General features: G+C 40.9%; 1 protein-coding gene across 9 annotated transcripts in view; it reads right to left on the bottom strand.

The window, feature by feature from the left end:
* LOC110255418 (uncharacterized) overlaps positions 1–23,881 on the bottom strand; it is a 273,087-nt gene that overhangs the window by 23,001 nt on the left and 226,205 nt on the right. For 4 of the 9 annotated variants that reach the window (XR_014815056.1, XR_014815059.1, XR_014815061.1 and 1 more), the window contains 2 exons: positions 14,390–14,552; positions 12,040–12,113 (listed from right to left, as the gene is read on the bottom strand). Coding sequence is in view for 2 of the 9 variants with exons in the window: in XM_084975797.1 (XP_084831923.1) it covers positions 12,040–12,113; positions 14,470–14,552 (157 nt within the window). In the remaining 7 variants the exon portion in view is untranslated. Of the gene's footprint in view, positions 1–10,716; positions 12,114–14,389; positions 14,553–14,661; positions 14,890–23,881 lie in introns of those variants that run through there. The other 5 variants (XR_014815062.1, XM_084975797.1, XM_084975798.1 and 2 more) reach the window with 3 other exon arrangements.

Raw genomic sequence — 23,881 nt, 5'->3', positions numbered from 1 at the left:
CTCTGAAACTTTTAAAACTAATATAATGCTGTAAATCAAATACACTTTGATCATTTTTTTTCCTAAAAAAACACACTATGGTATAATTATCTGTTCACTTGTCTTTTTTGTCTTATTTAAAATGTTTTATTATAGTTGATTTACAATGTTCTATCAATTTCTGCTGTCTAGCCGAGTACCCCAGTTATACATTCTTTCTTTTTCACCTTATCCTCCATCATGTTCCATCATAAGTGATCAGATATACGGCACAAATGTTCACTTGCCTTTGTTACCTTCCTGATTAGGGTTCCCTGAGGACAAGGATGGTCCCCAGCATAACCTTAGCTTGTGTAGTAGGTACCCAGTTATTATTTGTTGTCTTTGCTTTTTCCCACCATATATATAGAGAGAGAGGGAGGGAGAAAGTAGACAGAGATTCTTCAGCATGTTTCTTTGTTGTTGTCCTGGTCTCACTAGGCTGAGTTTGGGTCCTCTGACTTCCAGTGTCCTGTAGGAGTATAAACATGGTCTGTGTGTGGATATTTATATGAGGGGCACCCACTAAAATAAGAAACAGGCCCCAAGTAGTTAGTTCCTCTAGAAATACACATGGATTTGAAACCAAAGTGGGTAATTACTGTGCAGAAACATGTTTTGAGTTTTGCCTCTCCCAGAACCTTTGAAAAATAGAACATAATGTGTAGCCAAACCTCAAACACCCCTGGGTTTGCACATCTCTAATAATCCCATCCAGATACATTTACTTTCACAGAACGGATTCCTGGTTCCAAGATTTTTCCAGTATGAAAAACAACTCCCAGAGAGAATGACTCTTCTGTGAGCAGCTGCCTGCCTGCTTCTCCCACAGCTGCATGGTCACCCCAGAAACTTCAGGCCTGACCCTCAACCTTCCTGTTCAAAAATAATCACTTTACCTAAATGTATGATGAGTTTACCTATTTGCAGTGTGACTGTCAGCAAGTTACTTCATCTCTCTAAGCCCGTTTCCATACAAGCCAAAGGAAGGAATCCCAGTGTTTGCTTATAGGGTTGTTGCAAGCATCAGATGAGTTAATGCATGTAAACACTTGGCAGAGTTCTGACACGTATAAGCATTCGGTGAATGAATGAAGGCTAGTTGTTAAGTATTGTTATTATATTTTTTTCCTGCTTTACTCTCTCAATAGAAAACTATCAGACTGGAGGGACCAAAATTTCCTCTAGATTGCCTGACTCTGTTCAGAGATACTGGATTGGTCACAATCACCCTGGAAACCTATTATCTTCCTTCTTTTCTTTAGAAGAAAGTGCTAAACCAGCGCTTGGCATAAAGTATGAGGGACTTGATAATATAAAGGAAAAAATATATATAGCCCAGGTTCTTTTTCTTTAGTTCATGACCTGCCCTATTTTCCTGGGATTTCTACTTTTACCCTGTCAAATACAGACTTCCTTAGTTACACGACTGTATTTTCTGAATTACAAATAAGGATCCGTGGTCTCACAAATACAAGAGTTCTTAAGGGGGCGACGTGACTCAATATTTTAAATGGGGACTGCCTTAAAAATAATGTAGGACATATGGTGACCATACCCATAGTTCTCAAAGCCAGATGCCGACAGGCTCCAAGAGAAGAAAACCAAAACAATCAGAAATCCCTTCTATTTGCCAAAACAAATCTTGTGTCTCTCCCAATGTTATTCCTGTAGATATCTTTGTTTGAACTGGGCCTGTTCTCCAGTTCCATTTCTGCTACCATTTCTGGGGACAAGGGAAAGAAAATACTTTCATGTTCACTCATGTTAGCAAGGAATTCTTTTTTGGATGGATTTTAGGAGCAAAGAAAATTAGAAAATTTGTGTGTGTGTATGTCTGTGTGGTTTCCTATCCTTTTTTTTTTTTTCTATTTAGACAGTCTTCTGATACAGCTTTCCCCTCTAGTTTCTCACTAATTAAGAATAATAATTTAAAAATAATATAGTAAAATTATTTCTTACTAAATGCATTCTATATAATGAGTATTTATCATGCATTTTCTCTTAAATTACTTAACCTTCCCAATGGACTTGGCAAGATAGACATCACTGTCTCCAGTGATTAGAAAGCATAAGAAACTGGTCCAAGTTCATAGTGTTAGCAAGCAATAGAATAGGGACTGAACCCAGAAATATCTGACTTTGATCCCAGAAATATCTATTAAACATATACTGACCATCTCCCAACTGCGGCACTGAAATATTTAATAAATTATTTGATTTTCACAGCAGCCCCATGAGTTAGGTAAATCACTGTTTTTGAAAGTGAAACATAACACAGCAAGAGATTAAGAAACCTCCCCGGGGTCATTGTCATCGAACCTGTAATTAGTGAAGCCAGGAGTCAAATTCACTGTGTGTGTGTGATTGCAGGTTCAAAATTCTTTCTAACCCTCTGTAGATCAAGTGGTAGCAGAAATGCAAAAAAGAGTATGTTTAGAAACTTGAATCCTAGGAGGATAATGAATGAGGAGACCAGGCATGGAAGGTGGAATCTAATACCTTCCCAGAGTTCTATCCCTTAATGTGAATGAGTCTGTCACCCGTAAGTAGTGAGAGCAGAGCTAGAGAGCACGGGGAAGGGTGAGGATGTTGGAGAAAGGAACACCCGGAGTTACTTGGTCTCACTTAAGTCTCAGCACTGTGTAGGGCCAGGCTTTGTCATTCTAAACGATCTTCATTTTAAGCAAGAATACTTATTAAAAAAGGCGTCAAGTGGCTGTTTCAATTTTTGGAGAAAGTAGAAATACAGAGTGGAAGCAGGAGAAAGAAATGGTATCAAGAGGGTACATGTCAGAGTATGAAACCATTTTGATTTGGGCCAAAGCAGCAGAATGTCTCTTTTTACGTGATTCTGCTATCAATGAGAAAAAGAACAAAACATGAAAAGTTACAACCTTAAATAATTTTCAGTTGAGATGACCAAACCATTCCACTTTCTCATTTACCTCCAACATTTTAGCTGCTCAAATGCATTTGACCTGATGCGGAGAAAGTGTTGGGGGGAACAGCAACATTCCCCTTGTTCATTTTGACCACAACATTCTTATTTTCTGAATGAATTCCCACCAATCCCAGTTGTAGAAATATGCGCTCATCAGAGTTAACGTGGAGTATACAGAAAAGTTAAAAGATCAAAATAAAATTTTGTGTAATCCTAGTGTTCTGATGTGTTAACATTTCAACGTTTCTAATTTAGTTTTCTTTTATTTAAAAATTGAGATTATAAAAAATACACCTTTGTTACTCAAGGTTTGCCATAAGTGTTTGAGGACATGTATTTTAATCACAGGCCAAGTGTGCATCTCCTTCATGTTTTGTATTTAAGCAATCCTCCGTTGGATATTTAGATTGCCATCACATTTTCACTATTATAAATATGGTGTTCGTTTTTGTACATAATCATTCCACAGCCCGTACCTCTTGAAGTACACCCTTTGCTCAGTGTGTCTCGGCTTTTTTTCTCTCACAGGCATGACGGATGTTAGTCCCCTTTGAGGCTTTTCCTAGGGTTACGTGTTAGACTTACCTAAGGTTCTATCCAAGTTCTTGTGCTTTAATTAAATGTAATACCTTTACATTTTTCTCTCCCTCAAGAAAGCACAGGAGACTAAAAGTGATGTAAGGGATTTCCATGAGTCTGCTCTATTTTATAAAATAAACACTGTGTGTGAATTTCACTTTATGGCTAGTCATAATTCATTTCAAACATATCTTACAGTTGATGGTGCCACCTAATTGAAAAAGCAGGGTTTGGCTGACCTTAGCAAACACCCTGGTGCTCTCGAAGTGGCCTTTTCCATTCATGTCGAAGACCGTATCTAGCTATGATTTCTGTCTTCAGAAATAAATGGACTCATTGCATTTATTTTCATAGTATTACATAGCAGTAAAGGACGAGCTGTAGACAGAAGTAGGTCTTTGTTTTGAGAAGGGACTAGCTTTAGCTTTGGGAAGGGCTGAAGAAGCATAAACAGATATGTCCTCGGCGCAGCACCATCCCATCTCTGTCCAGAGGCTCAGGTGCCGTTTTCCTGTGGGCACCCCCTCCCCACACTCCCTGATGCTGAACCACTGCTTCAGAGGGGGTAAGCCTTTTTGTTCTCTCAGGCCAACATCTGTGGTTTGAAATTCTAGCTAATTCAGCTGCCTACCTCTTTAGCTTTGAGTGAGTAAGGTAAGGTCAAGACGGATTTTTTTTTTTTTTTTCCTTAGGTTGGAAGATGCATGATGACTGTTTCATAGAACTGGAAAGTACATGGGTTGAAGCATGTGGGTTGATATTATCTCCTCCAGGGATGATGTTCTACTTGAAGCATTTGTAGGATGTGACCTTTTCACCGCTGAGAAGGACATGCCGCCATCTCGCTATAGTATGGGCATCCCAGCCCATCTTCATGGGGCTGAATGTTGCATCTTAAAGTAGTCTAATTATAGCTAAAAGATATTTACCTACTGGAAGAATTTTAATGCTGTATTAGTTGACCCTTTTGTCTAAAACTTGAACTGGTGTTTTTCTTTTTTCTTTTTTCATTAAAGCAAAGAAATTGTTTAACAACCAGATTATGGGAAGGACAAGGATGCTGTTGGCAAGGAAACAAAGAGAACGAGAGACATAGAATGTCAGAACATTTGTTCTCTCTAACTCTTGCCTGATCTTCTTTCCTCACAAGGACTGCATTCTGGGTCATTGCAAATTAGTTTTGTTCACACCACTGAAAACATGGGGTCGGGTGGGAAAGACAGTTCCAAGGGTTTTTTTTTTTTGTGTGTGTGTTGTTTTGTTTTTAAGTCTTACAGTTTCTACTGGGGAGGATTGGCAGACTTTTCCTCCATGTCAAATCCAAAACTACAGGAAAAGGGAGTTCCCACTGTGGTGCAGCGGAAATTAATCTGACCAGTATCCATGAGAATGAGGGTTCCATCCTCGGCCTCGCTCAGTGGTCGGGGATCCAGCGTTGCTGTGAGCTGTAGTGTAGGTTGCAGACCCGGCTCAGATCCCACATAGCTGTGGCTGTGCTGTGGGCCGGCAGCTGTAGCTCCAATTCAACCCCTAGCCTGGGAACTTCCATATGCTGTGGATGCAGCCCTAAAAAAGCAAAACAAAAACCAAAAAAACCTCAGGAAAAGATTGCTTGCCTGGCTGGGGTCAGGTGAAAAAGGAGGTGTCATAAGAAAAATGTTGGTGACCTTAAGAAGGAGAGTTTCTCCCAGAAGTGTTTACCTCAAAGTGTTTTACCTCCAGATGGCATGGAAGCCTTATATTTCAGATGATTTGCTGAAGAAAGGAGAGAAAAAGGAGTTGAAAGGGGATGAAAAAGAAAAGGAAAGAGAGTATTATATGACACATGTGCGAGTGGCTGCTTCTTTTTCTGGTGCTCTTGAATCTCTTTCTCCCCGCAATTCTCTGTTGCCAAGGTCACAAAGGGAGGCAGGAAGTCATCTTCTCTGGCCTAGCCGAGCTGGAGCTGGGGGTGTTTTGCGGGATGTCAATTTCCCTGGTGAGTTCCAACTGCAAAACAGCAGACCCTGTGCTCTTTCTCACACCCTGGTGTTCCGCTGGCTTCCATTGCAACCAACTAGAAATTGCATGCTGATGAGAAACATACACGTGAGCACTGAAACCAGCTTTTGTATTAAATGATCACAGCACCGGTGGATATGCATTTGAATAATTTACTGTGGTTGTCTGTGCACTACGTGTGTGTGTTAAGTGTTTTCCAGACATGTCATGTTGTGACAGAATTCCCAGCCTGCCACGCAATTTTGTTTATCGCAGAATCTCTGCAGGTTTCTGTTGACTTTGGGAGAGTAAACGGGATACTCAGCCCTTCCGTATCAACTCCTTGGGGCCTGTGATTGTGAATGAAGAACGACTATTCTAAAATGAATTCATAATTGTAATGTATACATGTAAGGATAACCTGACCCCCTTGCTGTACAGTGGGAAAATAAAAAAAATTAAAAAAATATGAAAAAAAATGAATTCATTTTTTTTTTTTCTCACACACACTGCATGTTTTAGATACCACTTTAGTGATTAGAAAACAACCACTTTGGAAAGTACCATGTACTCTGATGGTTAAGAGTTACCCAGAAAAGCCACAATGTCCCAAGCAGTAGGCATACGGGAGGAGGGACGCATTAGAAGGATGGTGATGACATATACGCACTACGGATATGTATATGGGAATGAATAACTAGCAGGGAACCACTCGGTAGCACGGGGAGATCTACTCAGTATTCTGTAATAACCTATATGGGAAAAAAGAATGGATCTCTGTACATGTGTAACTGCTTCACTTAGCTCTATACTTGAAACTAATACAATATCGTGAAGTCGACTCTACTCCACCAAAATTTTTTAAAGGCAATAGTCTTAGGATATAGGTAAGTTTGAGATAGATCTCTGCTGGCCTGCAGCACCGTTTACACTTCCAGTTTCAACACAAGAAGTGATTGACATTCACAATCTTTCCTTAAAATGCTCCCCACCCAAGTCCATGCACAGAAGAGTTAGGTGTGACAGAGGTGTGGGGCCCTGAGCAGCTGAATTTGGATCTGTGCTTGGAAGTATAGAGTAACATAAATTAACTTTTTTTTTTTTTTTTTTTTTTTGGGTAGAAACACCAAACAAAAGCCTATAGAGGCCAGGAAAGTTACTTTAAAAAAATTGTAATGGGATGAAATGAGAGACCATTCTTATTGCTAGCAGGTTATTGTTAAGGGCTTATTACTGTCCAAGCATCTCTCTCTCTCTTTCTCCTAAGAGAACCTATAAATCCAGCCCTTCCAAATAATGATTGAATATGCCCCTCCCCCTCCATGTATGAATGGACTGTTTAGGGGCTCTTACACCCTGTAGGACTCAAACGTTCAGCTCTATCTGTTTTCGGAAATCTGGCCTTTGGACCCCACGTGGTGTCATATATTTCTGTGCTTTTTCTTTGGTGGAAAGAGAAGTTGTCCTGTTTTTGAGAAAGGCACCATCCTTTTATTTTCTAGTTCCTATTTTATCTTAACTCTGCTGTGTTTGAACAGGGAAGGGAATTCATAGCACCATTTTGACAGAAACCCTGGCTCATGTTCTTTCAACTATATAATATACGCTTGGTTGGGATGCCTTATTCTGTTATAATTCAATCCATCTCATCTGAAAGGACTGGATTTGCTAAATTCCCTGCTGAAATTCACATAGCATATGTCTACAGCACCATGAAAGGAAAACTCAGATTAGTCTAGTGTATTTTTTCTTAGTAGACTTATGTTGTTTTCAAGCAATCAGCACTTTCTTTGCTCAATGCTATCAAAATACCTATTTAATAATTTATTTTAGAATTTTGCCAGGAATTAGTAGGCAATCTCAGTGGTCTACCTTTCCTGAGATATCTCTTTCTTCTCCTTTTTAAAGTTAGGACAGTATGTGCCTGTACATTTTTGAAACCTTGTTTATTCTCATAACTATTAAAACTACAGCCTGTATCAGTGGCAGAAAACTGGTGGGGAAGCTATTTAAAAATAATATCCAGACTCAGAAAGACCTTGACAAGTTAAAGCAATGAAGTCACATCATGAAATACATTTTAGACAGCAGCAACTCCTATACTTAAGCAAAAACAAAACGAAACAAAACAAACCCCCAAAACCAAAAAAAAAAAAAAAAAAACCCAAGAACTAGGAAAAGAAATAAAATTTTGATTGACTGCCAGCTCAGTCGGAATCATGAGGGTGATGTGGCTAAAAAACAAACAAAAACAAAAACAGAAAACCACAAATTGAGGAGTAGTACAATGTTAAGAAAATTGGGGGTGAGGGCACAGCAGTGACATTTTAAAAAACATGAAGCTCAGTTAAAGAGTACCTAGGTTAGTTGATGGAATTAAGATTCTAGGTTAGCTGATAGAATTAAGATTACCGTTGGCTGTTTAACTGAGTGTTCCCTATTTTTATTTGTTAAATCTAGCAACCCTAGAACTGGGTCTACTTGCAAGAGGGGCTGAGAAATAGAATATCTGGCTTTCTGACTTTTGTAATGCCAGATAAGTAAGAAAGAAAGAAACTGGAAAGCTTTAAATCACCAGTCACCCAAAGTAAGGTCGCATTTGCTCTACTGCACAGAGACTATGTTTGCATATCAGAAAATTTGTGAAGTCGAAAGTAGAGTCAAACTATATTTTTATCTTAGAGTGTTTTGCTTTCTTTTTTTTTTTTGAGGGGGAGGAGTGGAAGGTGTGGAAGATCATGAATAAAATGCCTGTCATGGGCAGGATATGGTTTTTTTGTTTTTGTTTTGGGTTTTTTTTTTTTTTTCTGCTGCTTTTTAGGGCCACACCTGTGGCAGGTGGAAGTTCCCAGGCTAAGGATCAAATTAGAGCTGCAGCTGCTGGCCTACATCACAGCCACAGCAACACAAGATCGGAGCTCTGTGACCTACACCAGAGCTCATGGCAACACTGGATTCTTAACCCACTGAGTGAGGCCAGGGATTGAACCCACATCCTCATGGATACTAGTCAGGCTTGTAACCCACTGAGCCACAACAGGAACTCCCCAGGATATGTTAAAAAAAAAATCCTTGACTCTAATTACAGAGTTGACATGTATGATAAAATATATGAACAAAATACATCTAGGATCCTACATCTGGGTCCCTCCAAAACTTCATATTAAAAACTCGCTCATAAGGACAAGGAGAGTGGATTTATATAAGATCCCCAAACAGCTTTATTTAATTTCAAAGCCAAACTACCTTTCTCCCCAATCTGCCCTGGTGGTATTCTCTCTCTCCATGAAGGCAGCCCCCAACACCCAGGTGTCGCACCACACACAAGGACAGCGTGCCCTCCCTTCCTCCCTCACTCCCAGTATGTAGTCTGTCACCAGACTTAGTCACATTCCGACCCCCACTGGTCCGGAGTAATTGTGCCTCCCTCGTGTTTCCATCGCACCTGTGCAGACCCTTATTTCAGTGGTCATCGCAGAGCATGCCTTGTTTCCCTGTTTCCCGGCCACTCGTCCCTGTGCTCGCTGGCCTATAAGCATCTTAAGGCCAAAGGGTCTGTTTCCTTCATCACTGTGTCCCCAATACCTGACACATGGCTCAGCACCTAGTACTTTCTCAATAGATATTTGCTGAGATATTAAGCTTAGCTAAACCTGAAGAAGAGACGTCACCAAAAAACCTGAAAGGTATCTTCAAATACTGCCAAGCAAACCTATCAAAGAGGTGTGAGACCACGCCAGGAGTCTGATCAGCAATACGGTGTCGTTGTACAGTGGAGTCAACTGCCTGTGTTCAAATCCTACCTTCCTCCCCCACTTAATGGCTGCGGGGCTTTGGAAAAGTTATTTATCTTTCCATGCCTCATGGGTACGACAGCCTCTATCTCACTGACTTGTGAGGACTGAATGTGTCAAAATAAGCAGCGCACTTCACAAACACCTGACATGGAATCCCCGCTGTGGCTCAGGGGGTTAAGAGCCCAACATACTGCCTGCAAGAATGTGGGTTCAATTCCCGGCCTTGCTCGGTAGGTTAAGGATCTGGCATTGTCTCGAGCAGTGGCATAGGTCACAGATGCAGCTGGGATCTGGTGTTGCTGTGGCTGTGGCAGGGTCTAAAGTAAGGTTTACAGGCAAGGAATTTGAGAACTACTCTCAAAGAGTGAGCATGTAGGCCAGAAAAGAGTAAAACAGGAAGCAGAGAAAAGCCCTGCTAAGAACCCTGTGTGGAGCTGTGTAAAAGGGTGCCTTGAAGTGGAAGAGAAGAGAGGTTATTTATCCACTGGCTTCTGTCCCCACTGGTCAAAGGCTGTCCAGAGGGTGTTAAGTCTCTATCATCTCAGAACAGCTGAGCAAACCTCACAGGTGTCCCACCAGGTGGAGAAGAAGCGGTCTTGGGAAATACTCGTGTATGCAATGTATGTATAATATGTAATGTGCTATATAAAGATACACAATGTAAGATATGCAAAGTACATGTACATATATAAAATATATGTTTATATTGTATGTGTGTAAGTACATGTGTAAATCATATATATAAATATATATAGGTATACTCTTCCTCTATATTACACACATACTCTATATTACATCATCTGTGTATAAGATAAAGAGTATTATATATTTATTATATACATTATATAATGTATATTATATTTATTATATACATTATATAACGTATATATTTATTATATATTATATAAATATAAATATACTCTATATTACTTTATGTATATATTATATTTATATAAAGTATACTCTATATTCTATATATTGTATATATGTATGTAAATTATATATTATATCTCTCTATATAAATATACTCTGTATTACATTATGTGTGTATAATATGGAGGAAGAGTATGCATATTTTTATATATAATGTATGTATATATTTATTATATGTGTCTATATCTATATAAATATATATACATACATACTCTTCCTCTATATTATATACACACAGAGAAATACAATGCAACTGAAGTGAAATGCAGTCACTTCTATCTGGCTGCTACAGATGGCTGGGTAAACAAGTGAGCAGAGAGGATATAAGGTGGTCACAGGAGGTCCTGTCTCTCTGGTTGGGGTAAGAATGATTCTGCTTCCAGGAGTGGGGGCATGGCTCAGCTTGACCAATCAGAGTGCTCCTCCCACCTGCCACAGGGAGAGGTTCAGGGATGGATATGCAACCTGGGATGTTTTGCTGCCAAGAGATGACAGATCTGTCCAAGCCCAGAAATCCAAGGTAGCCTTGAGTCATATGATCCCACTATATGCAGGACTGAAAATCTGAATTTTGTTATCTCAAACAAGTGTTAATGGGAGCAAGGCAGGGGGGTGGGGAAAGTAGCATGAAATAGTATTGGGATCCAGGAGGATCCAGAGAATATACAAAACTTCCTGCTGTATATTTCACTCCTATTACCTGGGCCTTACCCCTTCTAGCCTATTGTTTTGAGTCACTCTGAGGCAGAGGTAAAATAGTAGCAATTTTTTGAGCCCTAGAAGGATAATAAAGAGTAAGGCCTATTCCTAAGACACAGAAACTATTGCACCTACGTACAAGTTCAAAGACCATGACTCAACAAGATATCTAGTTCTGCTTACTAACAAGTGGGCCAGCTGCTGATTGAATTTTTAAGGGAATTATACTGCCAGAGAAACCCTAAGCCTACAACTTCTCAACCCTAAAAAAACCAAATCTGCACCAATAGCAAACACAGTGTTAGATCCGATAGTCATAGAGCTGTTCCCCAAAGAGGAATCATGTAACTCTTCTTTGGCCACAGAGGACAAAAACAAGGAAGGTCCCCCTGGAGCAGAACCTGGAATGAGCCAGGATGACCATCTACTATCTCACTCCACTGCCTGTAGGGATTCTGTTCAGCCCATTTTGTTCGAGAGGAACTGATTCCTCTTGCCCCAGCCCCTTGGTCCCTGGGGCTGGACATCTGACTTAGAACTGATGGATAAGGACCCCTTAAGCTCGACACTAATAATTGGCACCCAGAGGAGTGTGAGACAATCAGCTCAATCAGTCTTCCCAGGGTCTTGGAACCACTGGATCCAGCTAAGCCTCAACAATTCTGGGGGACTTTTCAATTAGTCCATTCTTAAAAACCAGGATAATCTGACTTGGGAACTGTGGATTTGCAACTGAAAGATTTATGGCTAATCCTCAGCTTCTTATAGAGAAAATATTTCCTAAGATTCAGACTTAGCCAAGAATGGAAAGAATTATTTTGAGTTCCCTTTCCCTGGAGGTTATCCAATAAGCGGATGGTAACCACGTCTATGAAATGCATTCAACTGCTACCCAAAGAGAGACAATCCCAAATGCATCCAGTATGTATCCAGCTCCAAGTCCATAAGCTCTAAGCCATGAGTTGTTTTTTTCTACCAAGGCTCAATGTGACCCCTTTGGCCCTGAGAGATGGATTCTCAAGGGTTCCTGAAAGAGAAAGAATGGATGGGGATGCTTGTCTGGTAAACAATCAGTCCTATGAGTCTTACCACTCGGCCAGGTTTTTGTAGAGAGTAGCTCGTATATTCTTTAAGGCTCCATTCAAATCTGATACACCCTTATCCTGCGAGATAAAAATAAAACAATATCAACTTTAAAAGATGATCTTCCTAGTCTCTGTTTTGTTTAAATTATATCCTCCTTTCTACTCCATCTTTAAGATTAGTAGGTAGTTTCTTGAACCCCTTTTCCCATGAGGAATAAATCTACCATCACTTTATAAACGGGAGAGGAGTGCCAAACTTCTCAAGCTTGACATAAATTCATATAGCTTGGGTTATCTAATTTTGATGAGGATTACTGCCACAGAGTACAGATTTTTTTGTTGTGAGGCATCTGTATGGAGACATTTAAATCCTTGGAGCAACTTAGATTGCAAGAGGTTGAACATTTCCTTCTGTTACTCTTTTAAAAAATAATCGAGCGCCTGTGGCTTGTGAAGTTTTATGGGAAGCCATGAAGAGAAGCTGGAGTATGAAAAGATGCTTATTAAAATCCTACATACATTATGTATGAATCTGCACTTTTTCTGACCTCCTCTCTTGGAACTGTCCCAATCCAGATTACACCAGGCTGAGCTGTGAAACTCCGAGAAAACTGCAAGCCTCTTTAATTGGGGCATTAGGAAGTTTCAAAACAGCAGTTCAAGAAAGCCTCTCAAGGATTTAAGTTTCTCAAAACATATAAGCCAAGTTCTTGTGCGAATGCCATGTTCTACCCTGAGAAAGATAGCTCCAGTCAACATTGAGTGTGCCAGGCTGGCGGCTGGTCAAACACAGGGGTTGCAAGCCTTATTTTAGAGCCTTGATGAAGCCAGCAAAATTAGAGAAATAATAAATGCATGGTGGAGGGTTTTGCTTTTATATTTACAAATTATAGATGCCCCTCTTCTCAGTTTCGGCAGACATAAATGAATAGGTGTTTAGTATAAAGGGAAGCTAGAAGTAACATGGAAAGAACAGATGCTTTTTTCAGGCACATTTAAACTTCTCAGAACCAGCTGGTATGGAATCCTGGAAGGAGCCTTAATCTTTTGATCTGGTGAAAGGCATCTTTGCAGCTTGAAAGGCAGAGAGACGAAAGGGGCTGCATGTCTTCCTTTAATAGCTGAAAGCTTCCATTTGGTGAAGAGGGAATGGTTTCAATCAGGCATATGCAAAAGTAAATTACTGAGCCACCCACCTCTTCTCCTACTCAACTGCCTGAGCCAGGAGTTCAAGCTGTAGGCACACCGCCACCCCCCCACCCCCCTCCCTGCTGCCCCACCCTTCGAGAACAACTCAGAGAAGAGGCAGCTATGATGGGAGCTGGTGGTGGTGGGAGCAGAAGGGCAGTGGGGAGCCAAGACCTGTACATAAACACGCTCTCCACCTGTGCAGTGGGAAAATTCTCTTGGAGACCTGAATATATATGAGGCACAGACAAGTATCAAATCTCGGAAAACACAACTTAGAAAAATGCCTTGTGGATTTTCTACAGATCCAAAAGCATCTTTGTTATTGTTATCTGCTTGGTAATCATTATCTGTTTAAACTTTTAGGTAAAGCTTCTATCAGTGTAGCAAAAACACTCTTAGAGAAATTCTCCCTCTCTCTTTTTTTTTTTCTTTTGCTTTTTCAGGCCATACTCATGGCATATGGAAGTTCCCAGGCTAGGGATGGAATCAGAGCTGATAGTCTGCACCACAGCCACAGCAATGCTGGATCCTTAACCCATTGAGCGCAGCCAGAGATCAAACCCGCATCCTCATGAATGTTAGTCAGGTTCATAGCCCGCTGAGCCACAATGAGAACTCCCATTCTTTTTTTTTTTTTTTTTAAGTTAAGAATTAATGAAAATACCAAGTGTTAAGCAAGGTAGTCAGGACAGAAATTAATCAACCCAGTTCTCCCCTGAAGGAATTTAGTGGCAGAAACATAAATACAAAAAGAATTAAGGGTTCTGGTTAAACATTAGTGACTGATCCTATGGATTTGTCTTCTTCTCTTCCTCAAATCCTGCAAAAAATGATAGTAAAAGAATAGATAGGGTGTTAATCCATAGGAACCAAAAGAACAGAAGAGACAATGGCAAGAAGCAAATTCTTGGAATAAAAAATGCAGATAGGAGGAGGGAAGTAGCAGATTTAGAGGTCCGAAGAAACTACAGCCAAAGGGCTTGCCTAGGGGATACAGAGGGATGGGAGAGATTGTTACCAACACATACTGGGGACTGGGAGGTGGTTAACACTGGTCATGACTACTAACCCTACTTTAAATTCATGACTACCAATTGCTGATTTGAAATTTTCAGTACTGCTAGCACTGGATGATGGCTAATCACATACCAAATGAATTCTACCTGTTTGTGGTACGATGGCGCAGAGAGGGCAGGGAAGCAGATGAGAAAGTTCATTCACTGGTTTGCATGGCAGAAGGTACCTGGCTGGCTCCATGTGTGTGTAAACTTGTAAACGGAAAGAGAACTGAATTCATCTTCCAAGTGTTCCATGGTTGCAGCGAGCCTTTAAAAAAAAAAGACGGCAGAGAAACATGTTCTCTTGTTAGCATAAAATAATTAGCTAAGTACAAATGGGAAACAAATCAAATGCTGAGGGAGTTTCTGTTGTTTACCTCCTTTCCATTTCTGGACTGTAGTTTCCAAAAGCAACAGGAAGGCAGTTTTGCCCCAAGAATTTTCAAACCACATAAACTATTCCAAATTCCCTTTGATATGCCTCAGCCATCCAGCATTTCCCAAGAAATCAACTCAGCTTGCTTTGCTTTTAGAAGTCATGATGTACAGCAGCTCTAAAGGGAAAGGTACACTTTCAACCACGAGCCCATGGAAGACTCTGATGCAATAAGATAAAGGGCCATGGTTTTGCTTTGAATTTTCCCTTGTGGCCCCAACCATAAAATGTGAGAATGTTGAGTTATGCAACTAGGGCTGGTCAGTGGGTGGGGTTTCCATTTCTGTTATTTTGGATAATTCAATGAGAAACAGATTAAATATTCATAGCTCTGCCCTCAGTCTCTTTTTGCGGAAGCCAAAAGCTGTCAGGCTGTTTGTAGAGACAAAAGCGATTTTGCAAATGTCTGCACTAAGTTTCCCAAGAGTGTAGAGGTGATCTGAGCACCAGACCCAAATTGACATTAAAAAACATTTCTTTAATTAAGATATTTTTTTCTGATTAAATATCCATTGCCACTAATTTGGGAAATTTGGAAAAATATAAAGACAGTGTAATTGATGATTGCTTGCTGATTAATCAGTTAGATTATATGCATGAGAAAAGGGGGATTGAGTGAATTTGCAGTCTTCTGGCTAGAACAACTTGGTAGATAGTAGAAACTTTGAGATAGAGAATACTCCAAGAGGAACATACTAGGGTGAAGTATCACCCATCACTTAGGACAGCTGAGCCTGTGGTGTGGGAAGAACATCTGAGTGGTTAGATCAGTAAGGAGTGGGAGAGGTTGCTTGGAGCTCAAAGAGAGATAAGACCTGAAGACACAGATTTGGAAGTTCTCTGCAGGCATAAGTAATGGAAACCACAAGAGTGGGTGAGATAGTCCTGGGGTAACAGGAAGGGTGGGAAGAGATGTAGAGATGAATGAGTGGAAAGGAATTCACAAAGAAGATTGGAAGAAGCGTCCAGAGACGTAGGGCGAACACTCAATGGGACACAAGAAAATGAAGCCAGTTGATGTAGACAACATATTCAAGAGATTCGTTGGGAAGAGGAGGAGCAAGATATCAGGGGTGTGTCTGTAAAACTGATTCAAGAGATAGGAGGAGAAAGGCTCTATTCAGTCCCCTTTTATAGTACCGAGGATTGAAACACTCTAGGGAATTCTAAGACATCAGGCCTTAACTTCCTGTTCATGCCTACTAGGGAAAAAACCAACTTTGTCTACATCCAACACTTGACCTACTACACATCAGCACTCAGGGAGCTCAGCCCTGCATAGCAAAACATGGGATCACAGTGATGGGGTTCACTTCAGTCTCTCAGTTATTATCCTCTAGTAGGGTCTTAGTCCCCCCCACCCCAGAAATCCCACCTGCCCTACTTGATTCACTCTCACTTTCTTTCATGTGACTAATCCCTTCCTTCTCATCTCTCCACAAACCTCCAGCTCTTTCTGCTCCATCCTCACTCTTACCTGATGACCTGGATTCATATTCCACTGGGAGAAGACAAGCAATTAGAAAAGAATTCCACAAGCTCCAGGCCATGCCTCCCCATTGGCATCTATGCCATGCCTTCTCTCAGGTGACTCTAAATGAACAGTCTAGGCCCCTGTCCAACTCCGCCTCTTGAGCTCAATGTCCTGTTGCATCCACCCCAGCTTCACCTCCAAGCCTCCTAGGCTTTCTTCCATAACCAAGCATCAAAAGGAGTAACTCCTATTGGCATAGGGTGCCTCCTGGACCAGTATGTCTTCTAGTAGCTTGGGGCCTGTAGTGTGCCAGTTGTCAACTATGTCCAGTTTTACCTCTGAATGAGGCCCAGTCTTACTCCTCTAGCTCCATCTTGATTCACTCTCATCTGCACTTCTTAGGCATCAGCAATGTTAGACTAGTTTTTATTTATATACTTTTTTGTCTTTTTGTCTTTCTAGGGTCACACCCTTGGCATATGGAGGTTCCCAGGCTAGGGATCTAATCAGAGCTGTAGCCACCGGCCTACGCCACAGCCAGAGCAACACCAGATCTGAGCTGCATCTGCAACCTACACCACAGCTCATGGCAACACCACATCCTTTAACCTACTGAGTGAGGCCAGGGATGGAACCCACCACCTCACGGTTCCTAGTTGGATTCATTTCCACTGTGCCATGATGGGAACTCCCATTTTTATTTTTTCCTTTTTTTTTTTTTTGCAGACTAGTTATATTCTGCACCCAAGTTATCTGGTTTCTTTCCTGTATGCCTTGACTTCTGAGGGTCCTTGGCTTGGAGCAATAATCCCTATGTTCCACTCTCTGAGCCTACCATCCCAAACTTTTCCTCTTTGGCTAACTTCTCACCAACTTTAATATTGAGAACTTGTCTGAAAATGCATAATTTTAACCATCAACAATGAAAATCTTCTGGATAGTAAGAACAATGAATGAAAAATCTTTATATGTGTATATATGTGTATACACATATACACACACACGCACACATATATTTTAATTATTTTACAGATGGAAACAATCTGTGTCCATAGATGGTGGATGGATAAATAAGATGTGGTATACAGGCAATGGAATATTATTCAACCATAAAAAGGAAATCCTGCCATTGAAACAACATGAATGAAACTGGAGGGCATTATGCTCAGCAAATTAAACCAGACAGAGAAGGACATATACTGTATAATATCAACTTGTATGTGCAATCTAAAAGAATAAAGTCAGACTCATGGAAACAGAGAATAGAATGGTATTTGCCAGGGGCTGAGGAGTGGAGAAAATGGAAAGATATTGGTTAAGGGGTACAGTTTCAGTTACAAGAAGAATAAATCCTGAGGATCCAATGTACAGCATGGTGACTGTCAATAATATGTATTGTAGACGTGAAATTTGCTGAGAGAAGGTCTTAAGCGTTCTCACTAGACACACACACAAAACACAAAGTAACTATGTTAGATGACCCATTGTTAATTAAACATGAATGCAGTAATTATTTCACAATGTATACATATATCAAATCATCACATTATACTCTTTAAATATGTACAATGTATTTGTCAATTATATTTCAATAAAGCTGGAAAAAAGAAGTCTTGCTGGTAAGAGTAGAGTAATAAATATATTCATACACACACACACACACACACACACACACACACACACACACACTATCAAGAGCAGAGCCTCTAATTCCCTTATTGTAGTTGCCACATTTCTTGAATTTTTCACGGTAATTCTGATTTAAATTTTTCTTTTCCCTTCCATTATCACAGTATGTAACTTGTCAAATATACTGAATTTCAGAAAACGTGGTGTCCTATGTATCTCAAGTTCTTCTGTGGGACTCTTAAGTCCTGCCATTCCTTAAATCTATTAATTCATCTGGATATACTTCTTACTAAACAGTTTTACAACATTTCTGAACCTCAGTTTCTTAACCTGTAATATGGGGATGATAATATTTATCTGAAAATTCTGCAGGGAGGATTAAATTAGATAAAGTTTGTACAGCCCTTGGCACAGTGCCTGGCCCACAAATATTGCTAAATAAATGTTAGTTCCTCCCTCCCTATACTCAGCAGCTAAATTATTTGTCCAAAACTCATTCACCCATCAATGAGCCATTTGTGAGTATTTAGTTTGGCTGGCACTGTGGAAATTATGGATATGGAAAAGCCCATTAAGATCCTTACAATATTACTGGAAAGTCTTAGGGTAGAAGGCAAATGAATGCTAAGCTGAATAGAATGATGGAGAATCTCAAATGGGATTTGGAGAGAAGAAATACTAGAGAATCAGTGAGATTTGGGTAGAGTAGGGCAAGATGGTATTAGAACTCAGTGGAAGCCATAGAAAAGTACGCTAAGGGAAGAATGTTGCATTTCACCTGCATCTTCCGAGTATTTGGCTGTGATGCGAAGTGATGAGACTTCACTCCCATCTTGAGAGCAAGAATGCCCTGATTGATGACTAAAATATCTGCTGTGGCCATGCAATGGGCTTTCCCAAGACCAGTGCAGCAGCCTGTTTACCAAGACTGCCCCAGAGCATCATGAAAAGCTGAAGAAAGACAACTATTCTTAGCTGTCCTCTTCTGAGGCTTTTCCTTCATTTTTCCCTTTTGGCGTCCACAGACTCTTGCTTATAAATCACCTCGTTCTCTGACAGGCTGGTTGGACAGGGCTTGCTGCATTCTGGAAGCTTGGCAAGCTCCCCGTCACAGTTCTTGCAACTTACAAAAGGTGAGAGCTTTGCCTGGTGAAGAGCTAAGGCTTGTGAGTTTGTCAGTGGCCTCTTGGGAAGCACCATTATAAAGTATCTGACTGTTCCTGTCCTAAATATGCCACATTGTGAAAAATGATGGCAAGAATATTAATCCCAGGTAAGCTTCCCTGTGGTTCCTCACGTGGAATAAACTGGGTTACCTGAAGATGGATGGGGACTCTGTCATCCACCCTGCTTTCTGATAGGCCTGGAACCTGGAATCTTCTGCCATCTTTCAAACCTGTCCTCAAGGTCTCCTACAACCCTCTGTGGGAAGGATCCGGCCACCTCATACATGACCAGAAGGGACCTCAAAATTTATTGAGTGTGGAGCTATAGTGGTAATGGAAGGATCTAAACTAAACTTTTAAAAAGTTCTAGAAGATTTTATATTTTGATGTCTCCTGAAAAGACACTTATGTTCTGGAGTTCCGGTCATAGCACAGTGGAAACCAATCCGACCGGAAACCATGAGGTTGCAGGTTCAATCCCTGGCCTCACTAAGTAGGTTAAGGAGCCGCTGTTGCCGTGAGTTGTGCTGTAGGTCACAGACATGGCTCGGATCTTGTGTTGCTGTGGCTGTGGTGTAGGCTGGCAGCTGTAGCTCTGATTCAACCCCTAGCCTGTGATCCTCCATATGCCGTGGGTGTGGCCCTAAAAAGACAAAAAAAAAAAAAAAAAAGGCACTTATGTTCTGTGAGGAAGACAGAATTGGTCCTCTGGAAAACTCACCAGAAAATGAGGCAAAAGACTTTGTTACGCGACTTTGCCAAGAACTGACACAAAGTCACATATGTAAGCATGTCCTTTGTGTAGGGTTTATAACACATCAGCTGTAAGGAAAGGACTGAGTTCCCTGGCCGCCTCACAGAGGACAGTCAGAGAACAATTTATTCAACACACTATTAGGAATTATCAAGGTGGCCCACTCCATGACACTTTTCCCAAGGCAGAGCCCTAAAAAGTAACAGCTGCCCAGCTACCACCCTTCCACGCCAAAAAAAAAAAAAAAAAAAAAAAAAGCTGAATTTCCATGGGAACAGGCAGAAAATGTCTGATGTTCTGTGGGGTGGTATACTCAAGGATGTGAAAATAGACTTACCAGGTGAATGCAGGGGTGAGTCTACATTCCAGACAGAGGAGCAGCCCATTGCAAAGGTCTGGATGTGTGATGGGGCCCAGCTTGTCTGGCAAGTCTGGAGCAAATGGTGTAGTGAGGAAATTGTGAGAGAAGGGAGGCCTGGACTTCTCATAGAAAGTAGAAGCCATTCTATTGATCACAGTGGTGGATGGCTCCTTTTCTCCCCTCCCTTTGCCCTGTCTCCCCTTCTGATACCAGCAGTGCCTTTGACACTATAAAGACAGCTGCCCAGCAACCATTGTTCTTTTTTTAGCGATAGCAGCCCCATTTCCACTGGAGAATCATCTATTTCTCAGTCTTTTTTTTTTTTTTCTTTCTTTCTTTTTTTCTGGGCCACAGGTGTGGCATATAAGTTCCCAGGCCAGGGGTTGAATTGGAGCTACAGCTGCCAGCCTACACCACAGCCACAGCAACACCGGATCCGACCTGTGTCTGCAACCTATACCGCAGCTCATGGCAACGCTGGATCCTTAACCCACTGATTGAGGCCAGAGATCAAACTCACATCCTCGTGGATACTAGTGCATTCACTTCCACCAAGGCAAAACTGGAACTCCCAGTTCCCAGTCTTCCACATGTTTTGAGTGCAGCCAGGCCTCTCTCCTAACTGTGCGGGGGAGGCACGTGAGCCAGAACCAGCCAATCAGAACACGACAATATTCTGGCTGCTGTAATTGGTTTAGGAATGAGCATGTGACTCAAGTTGGATTGTTATGACCTAGTGCCAGGAGTTTTGCTGCATTTTTGGAGAAAATGCACTCTCTTGTGACACTATCCCTGGGGTAAGAGAACTGTTAGTGATTTTTGCCACCACTTGGAGCAATGACCTAAGAATGAAACCATTGCTGGGGATAACAGAACTAAGGGATGGTGAAAGACAACATACATTTTCTGAGCACCTGGATCTAGCTACATTACACTTGAAGTCAACTCAGCCCCTTGTGTTTTTTTGCTTTTGTATAGTAACATGGAACAATAAGCCCTTTTGACAATGAGATATATATTGCTTGCAAACAAAGGGGCTTCTGAGGCCCTAGCCCCTGTCACTTCAGCGACTCACAGAGTCTTGGGGCATTTATTAACTGGATTTGACTCAAGGACCGGAGTCTTGGCAATTTTCAAATGTTCCAAGGGGGCCAGTTGCTCAAATAGGAAATGTTGGACTGCCATGGATCCAAAGACCCTTAGCTACTCTGGCTCCCCACCCTACGTGGGCTTCTTAATAAATGAATGTGCCTCTTTCATATTGAAAGAGAACTGTCTAACTCTGAGGCTAGGTGGTATAGCCTTTAATGACGAGGTCTCTCTTGAAGACTCAACAGCTCAAGGAGTCCTGTTAGTTTCCACCATGCCATGTGGCCACCTTGGTCTAAGCAGTTGCCGTTTAATTTACACATTCTAATTTCTTTGTCTTGCCATAATATATCACTGTTCCTTCTAGAATATCCCACCCACTGGCCAATGCTTGTTATCACTCAAGTCTGCCCAGTCATTGTAGCTAAAGAGGTAAAGAGAATTTGGAATCATACAGACCTCAGTTCAAGTCTGTTTTCAGCAAATGTTCGCTACCTGAATTTGGACAGTTACTTAGCCTCTATGAGCTTCAGTTTCTTCACCTATAAAAAGGGACTAATAATTAATACCTAACTCAAAGAATTGTTTGCATTCAATGAAATTTCAACAACAATGATAATGGCAATGTATCAAGCCTGTCCTTCAAGTTCACCATAATCTAACTTCCACTTACTTTTTCCAATCTTCTCTCTATTCTCCCTTCTCCATCGCCATATGAACTCGGTTGCAGCCACATAGATTCAGTGATCACACTTGAATGTGCTTTGCATAGCGCCATTGTTGTGGCTTTAGTTCTATAGTTCCTTTCACCTAGAATATCCTATGGTCCATCTTCAAGACCAACCTTGAGTCTTACCTCTCCTATGCATCCTTCTTTTGCAGGTCAGCTCCTTACTCTTTGATCTTCTGGAGAATTTCTGATTGAATACACTATAATCTTGTATTGGATTTTTGCTTTTGCTGTAAACTTGTGTCCCCATCTAAACCTCTTTGTATCCTCCCCTACCCAACGTCTTAAAACACAGATGATTCTCAATGAATATTTGCTGAATGCTTTATCTCCCTCTCAATCATTTGTTATTGGATAACACTGAAATTCTAAAAAGTAAATTTAAAAAGAGGATCTATCTCCCCAGCTCTGTAACTCCCACAAAAGTCTGTACAGCTTGAGTTCAGACCTGTCTTCTGCTTTTGAATTTGCAATTGGAAACATATGGTGATTTGGAAGCCAGCCATTTTTTTCTTTCATTTTTTCCCCCTCTCTCTAAAGAAACCTTTAAAACCTCACTAAATATGTCAAGGAACAGCAATTAAAATGTCAAAAAATAGTAATATTGCTTATTGCAAAACACACACACACACACCATTGCTGGTGTGTTTATAAAGTTCCAAGTTGAAAAAAACAAGTGCTAATTTTAGATTTTGGTTTTTTCCTTTAAGTCATAATAAGAAAAAACACAAACATCGACTGAAACCCCAATGCACAAAACCTCTTAGTCATACCCACCAGGCACTTTCAAAAACCAATTTTCAAGAGAAAGGATTCTAATTCTTAGTTCATTGAATCATGAATCCTGCTACCCTGATGAATAGAAGGAATTGAAAGCACCACTAATGGAATCTTGTGGTTTAGTCTTAGATGGGAAAGTAAAAAAATGGGAGCTATGTTTTGCATGTTGTTTTCTAACTCATTCTCCACCTCACTGACACCCTACAGTGCTGAAGACTCCATAGTTCATAACCCCAAAGAGAATGAGCCACTTCACTTCTCATCGGTAGCAATGCCAATTTTTGCATCCTGATAATCACCACAGCAATTGGTGTTGAATCATGTATTGATATTTTGACTTCACTTGGGAAATCACCAATCAGTACAGATGAGTCATTCTTAACAAAGCTCTGGCTTTCTAAACTTTCGGGTAAGAATAGGTCAGTTTTCAGTGCAGTGATGGAAGACAGAATAGGGGAGGGGAGGGTCAGTGTATCTCAATTGTCTCGCTTCCCACAGGCAGAATTCCTGACTCCTGGACCACTTAGATTCAGTGATCACACCTGAATGTCCCCAAAGCAGGGCTGCCTCCTCCAGAATATCTCAGGACACTGACATCTTCAGGCCCTTAGTGTTTGTTTCCTCTTTTCCCCGAATCCTTGTAAGTATTATCAAGTGTTTTGAAACCAAGGCAAACAAAACCTACAAAGCGATGTCTGTGTGTCATGTGATCATTGTCCTTTACATCTTTAATGGAACAAGATTTTTTTTTCTTTTTAGGTCCACACCTGTGGCACATGGAAGTTTCCAGGCTAGGGTCGAATCGAAGCTGCAGCTGCCAGCCTACCCCACAGCCACAGCAGCTTGCAGCAATGCCAGATCCTTAAGCCACTGAGTGAGGCCAGGGATTGAACCCGCATCCTCATGGATACTAGTCAGGTTCTTAACCTGCTGAACTACAACAGGAACTTTTTTTTTTTTTAAACTGTAATCACTGGGACTTCAGTGATGGGAGATCTCCATCACTAGACAAACCATTATTCAAAACCCAGTCCAAATATCAGATTCTTTGTGAGACCTTCCTTGACCACCTGAGTCCCCTGAGCCTTCTCTCCTCTCAACCCTTAGAAAACTTGATGATCCTTCATTTGTTATTTACTATGAACTTCATTACTTTTCATGCGGGCAGACCTCCCCAA

This window comes from Sus scrofa, chromosome 9, assembly GCF_054392235.1.
Source record: "Sus scrofa isolate SSC_HxYL_T2T_F1_AM1 chromosome 9, Sscrofa_HxYL_maternal_Yorkshire_Landrace_v2.0, whole genome shotgun sequence".
NCBI lineage: Eukaryota > Metazoa > Chordata > Mammalia > Artiodactyla > Suidae > Sus > Sus scrofa.
The sequence above is the reverse complement of the archived record's forward strand: the minus strand, read 5'-3'. Positions and strand labels throughout refer to the sequence as shown.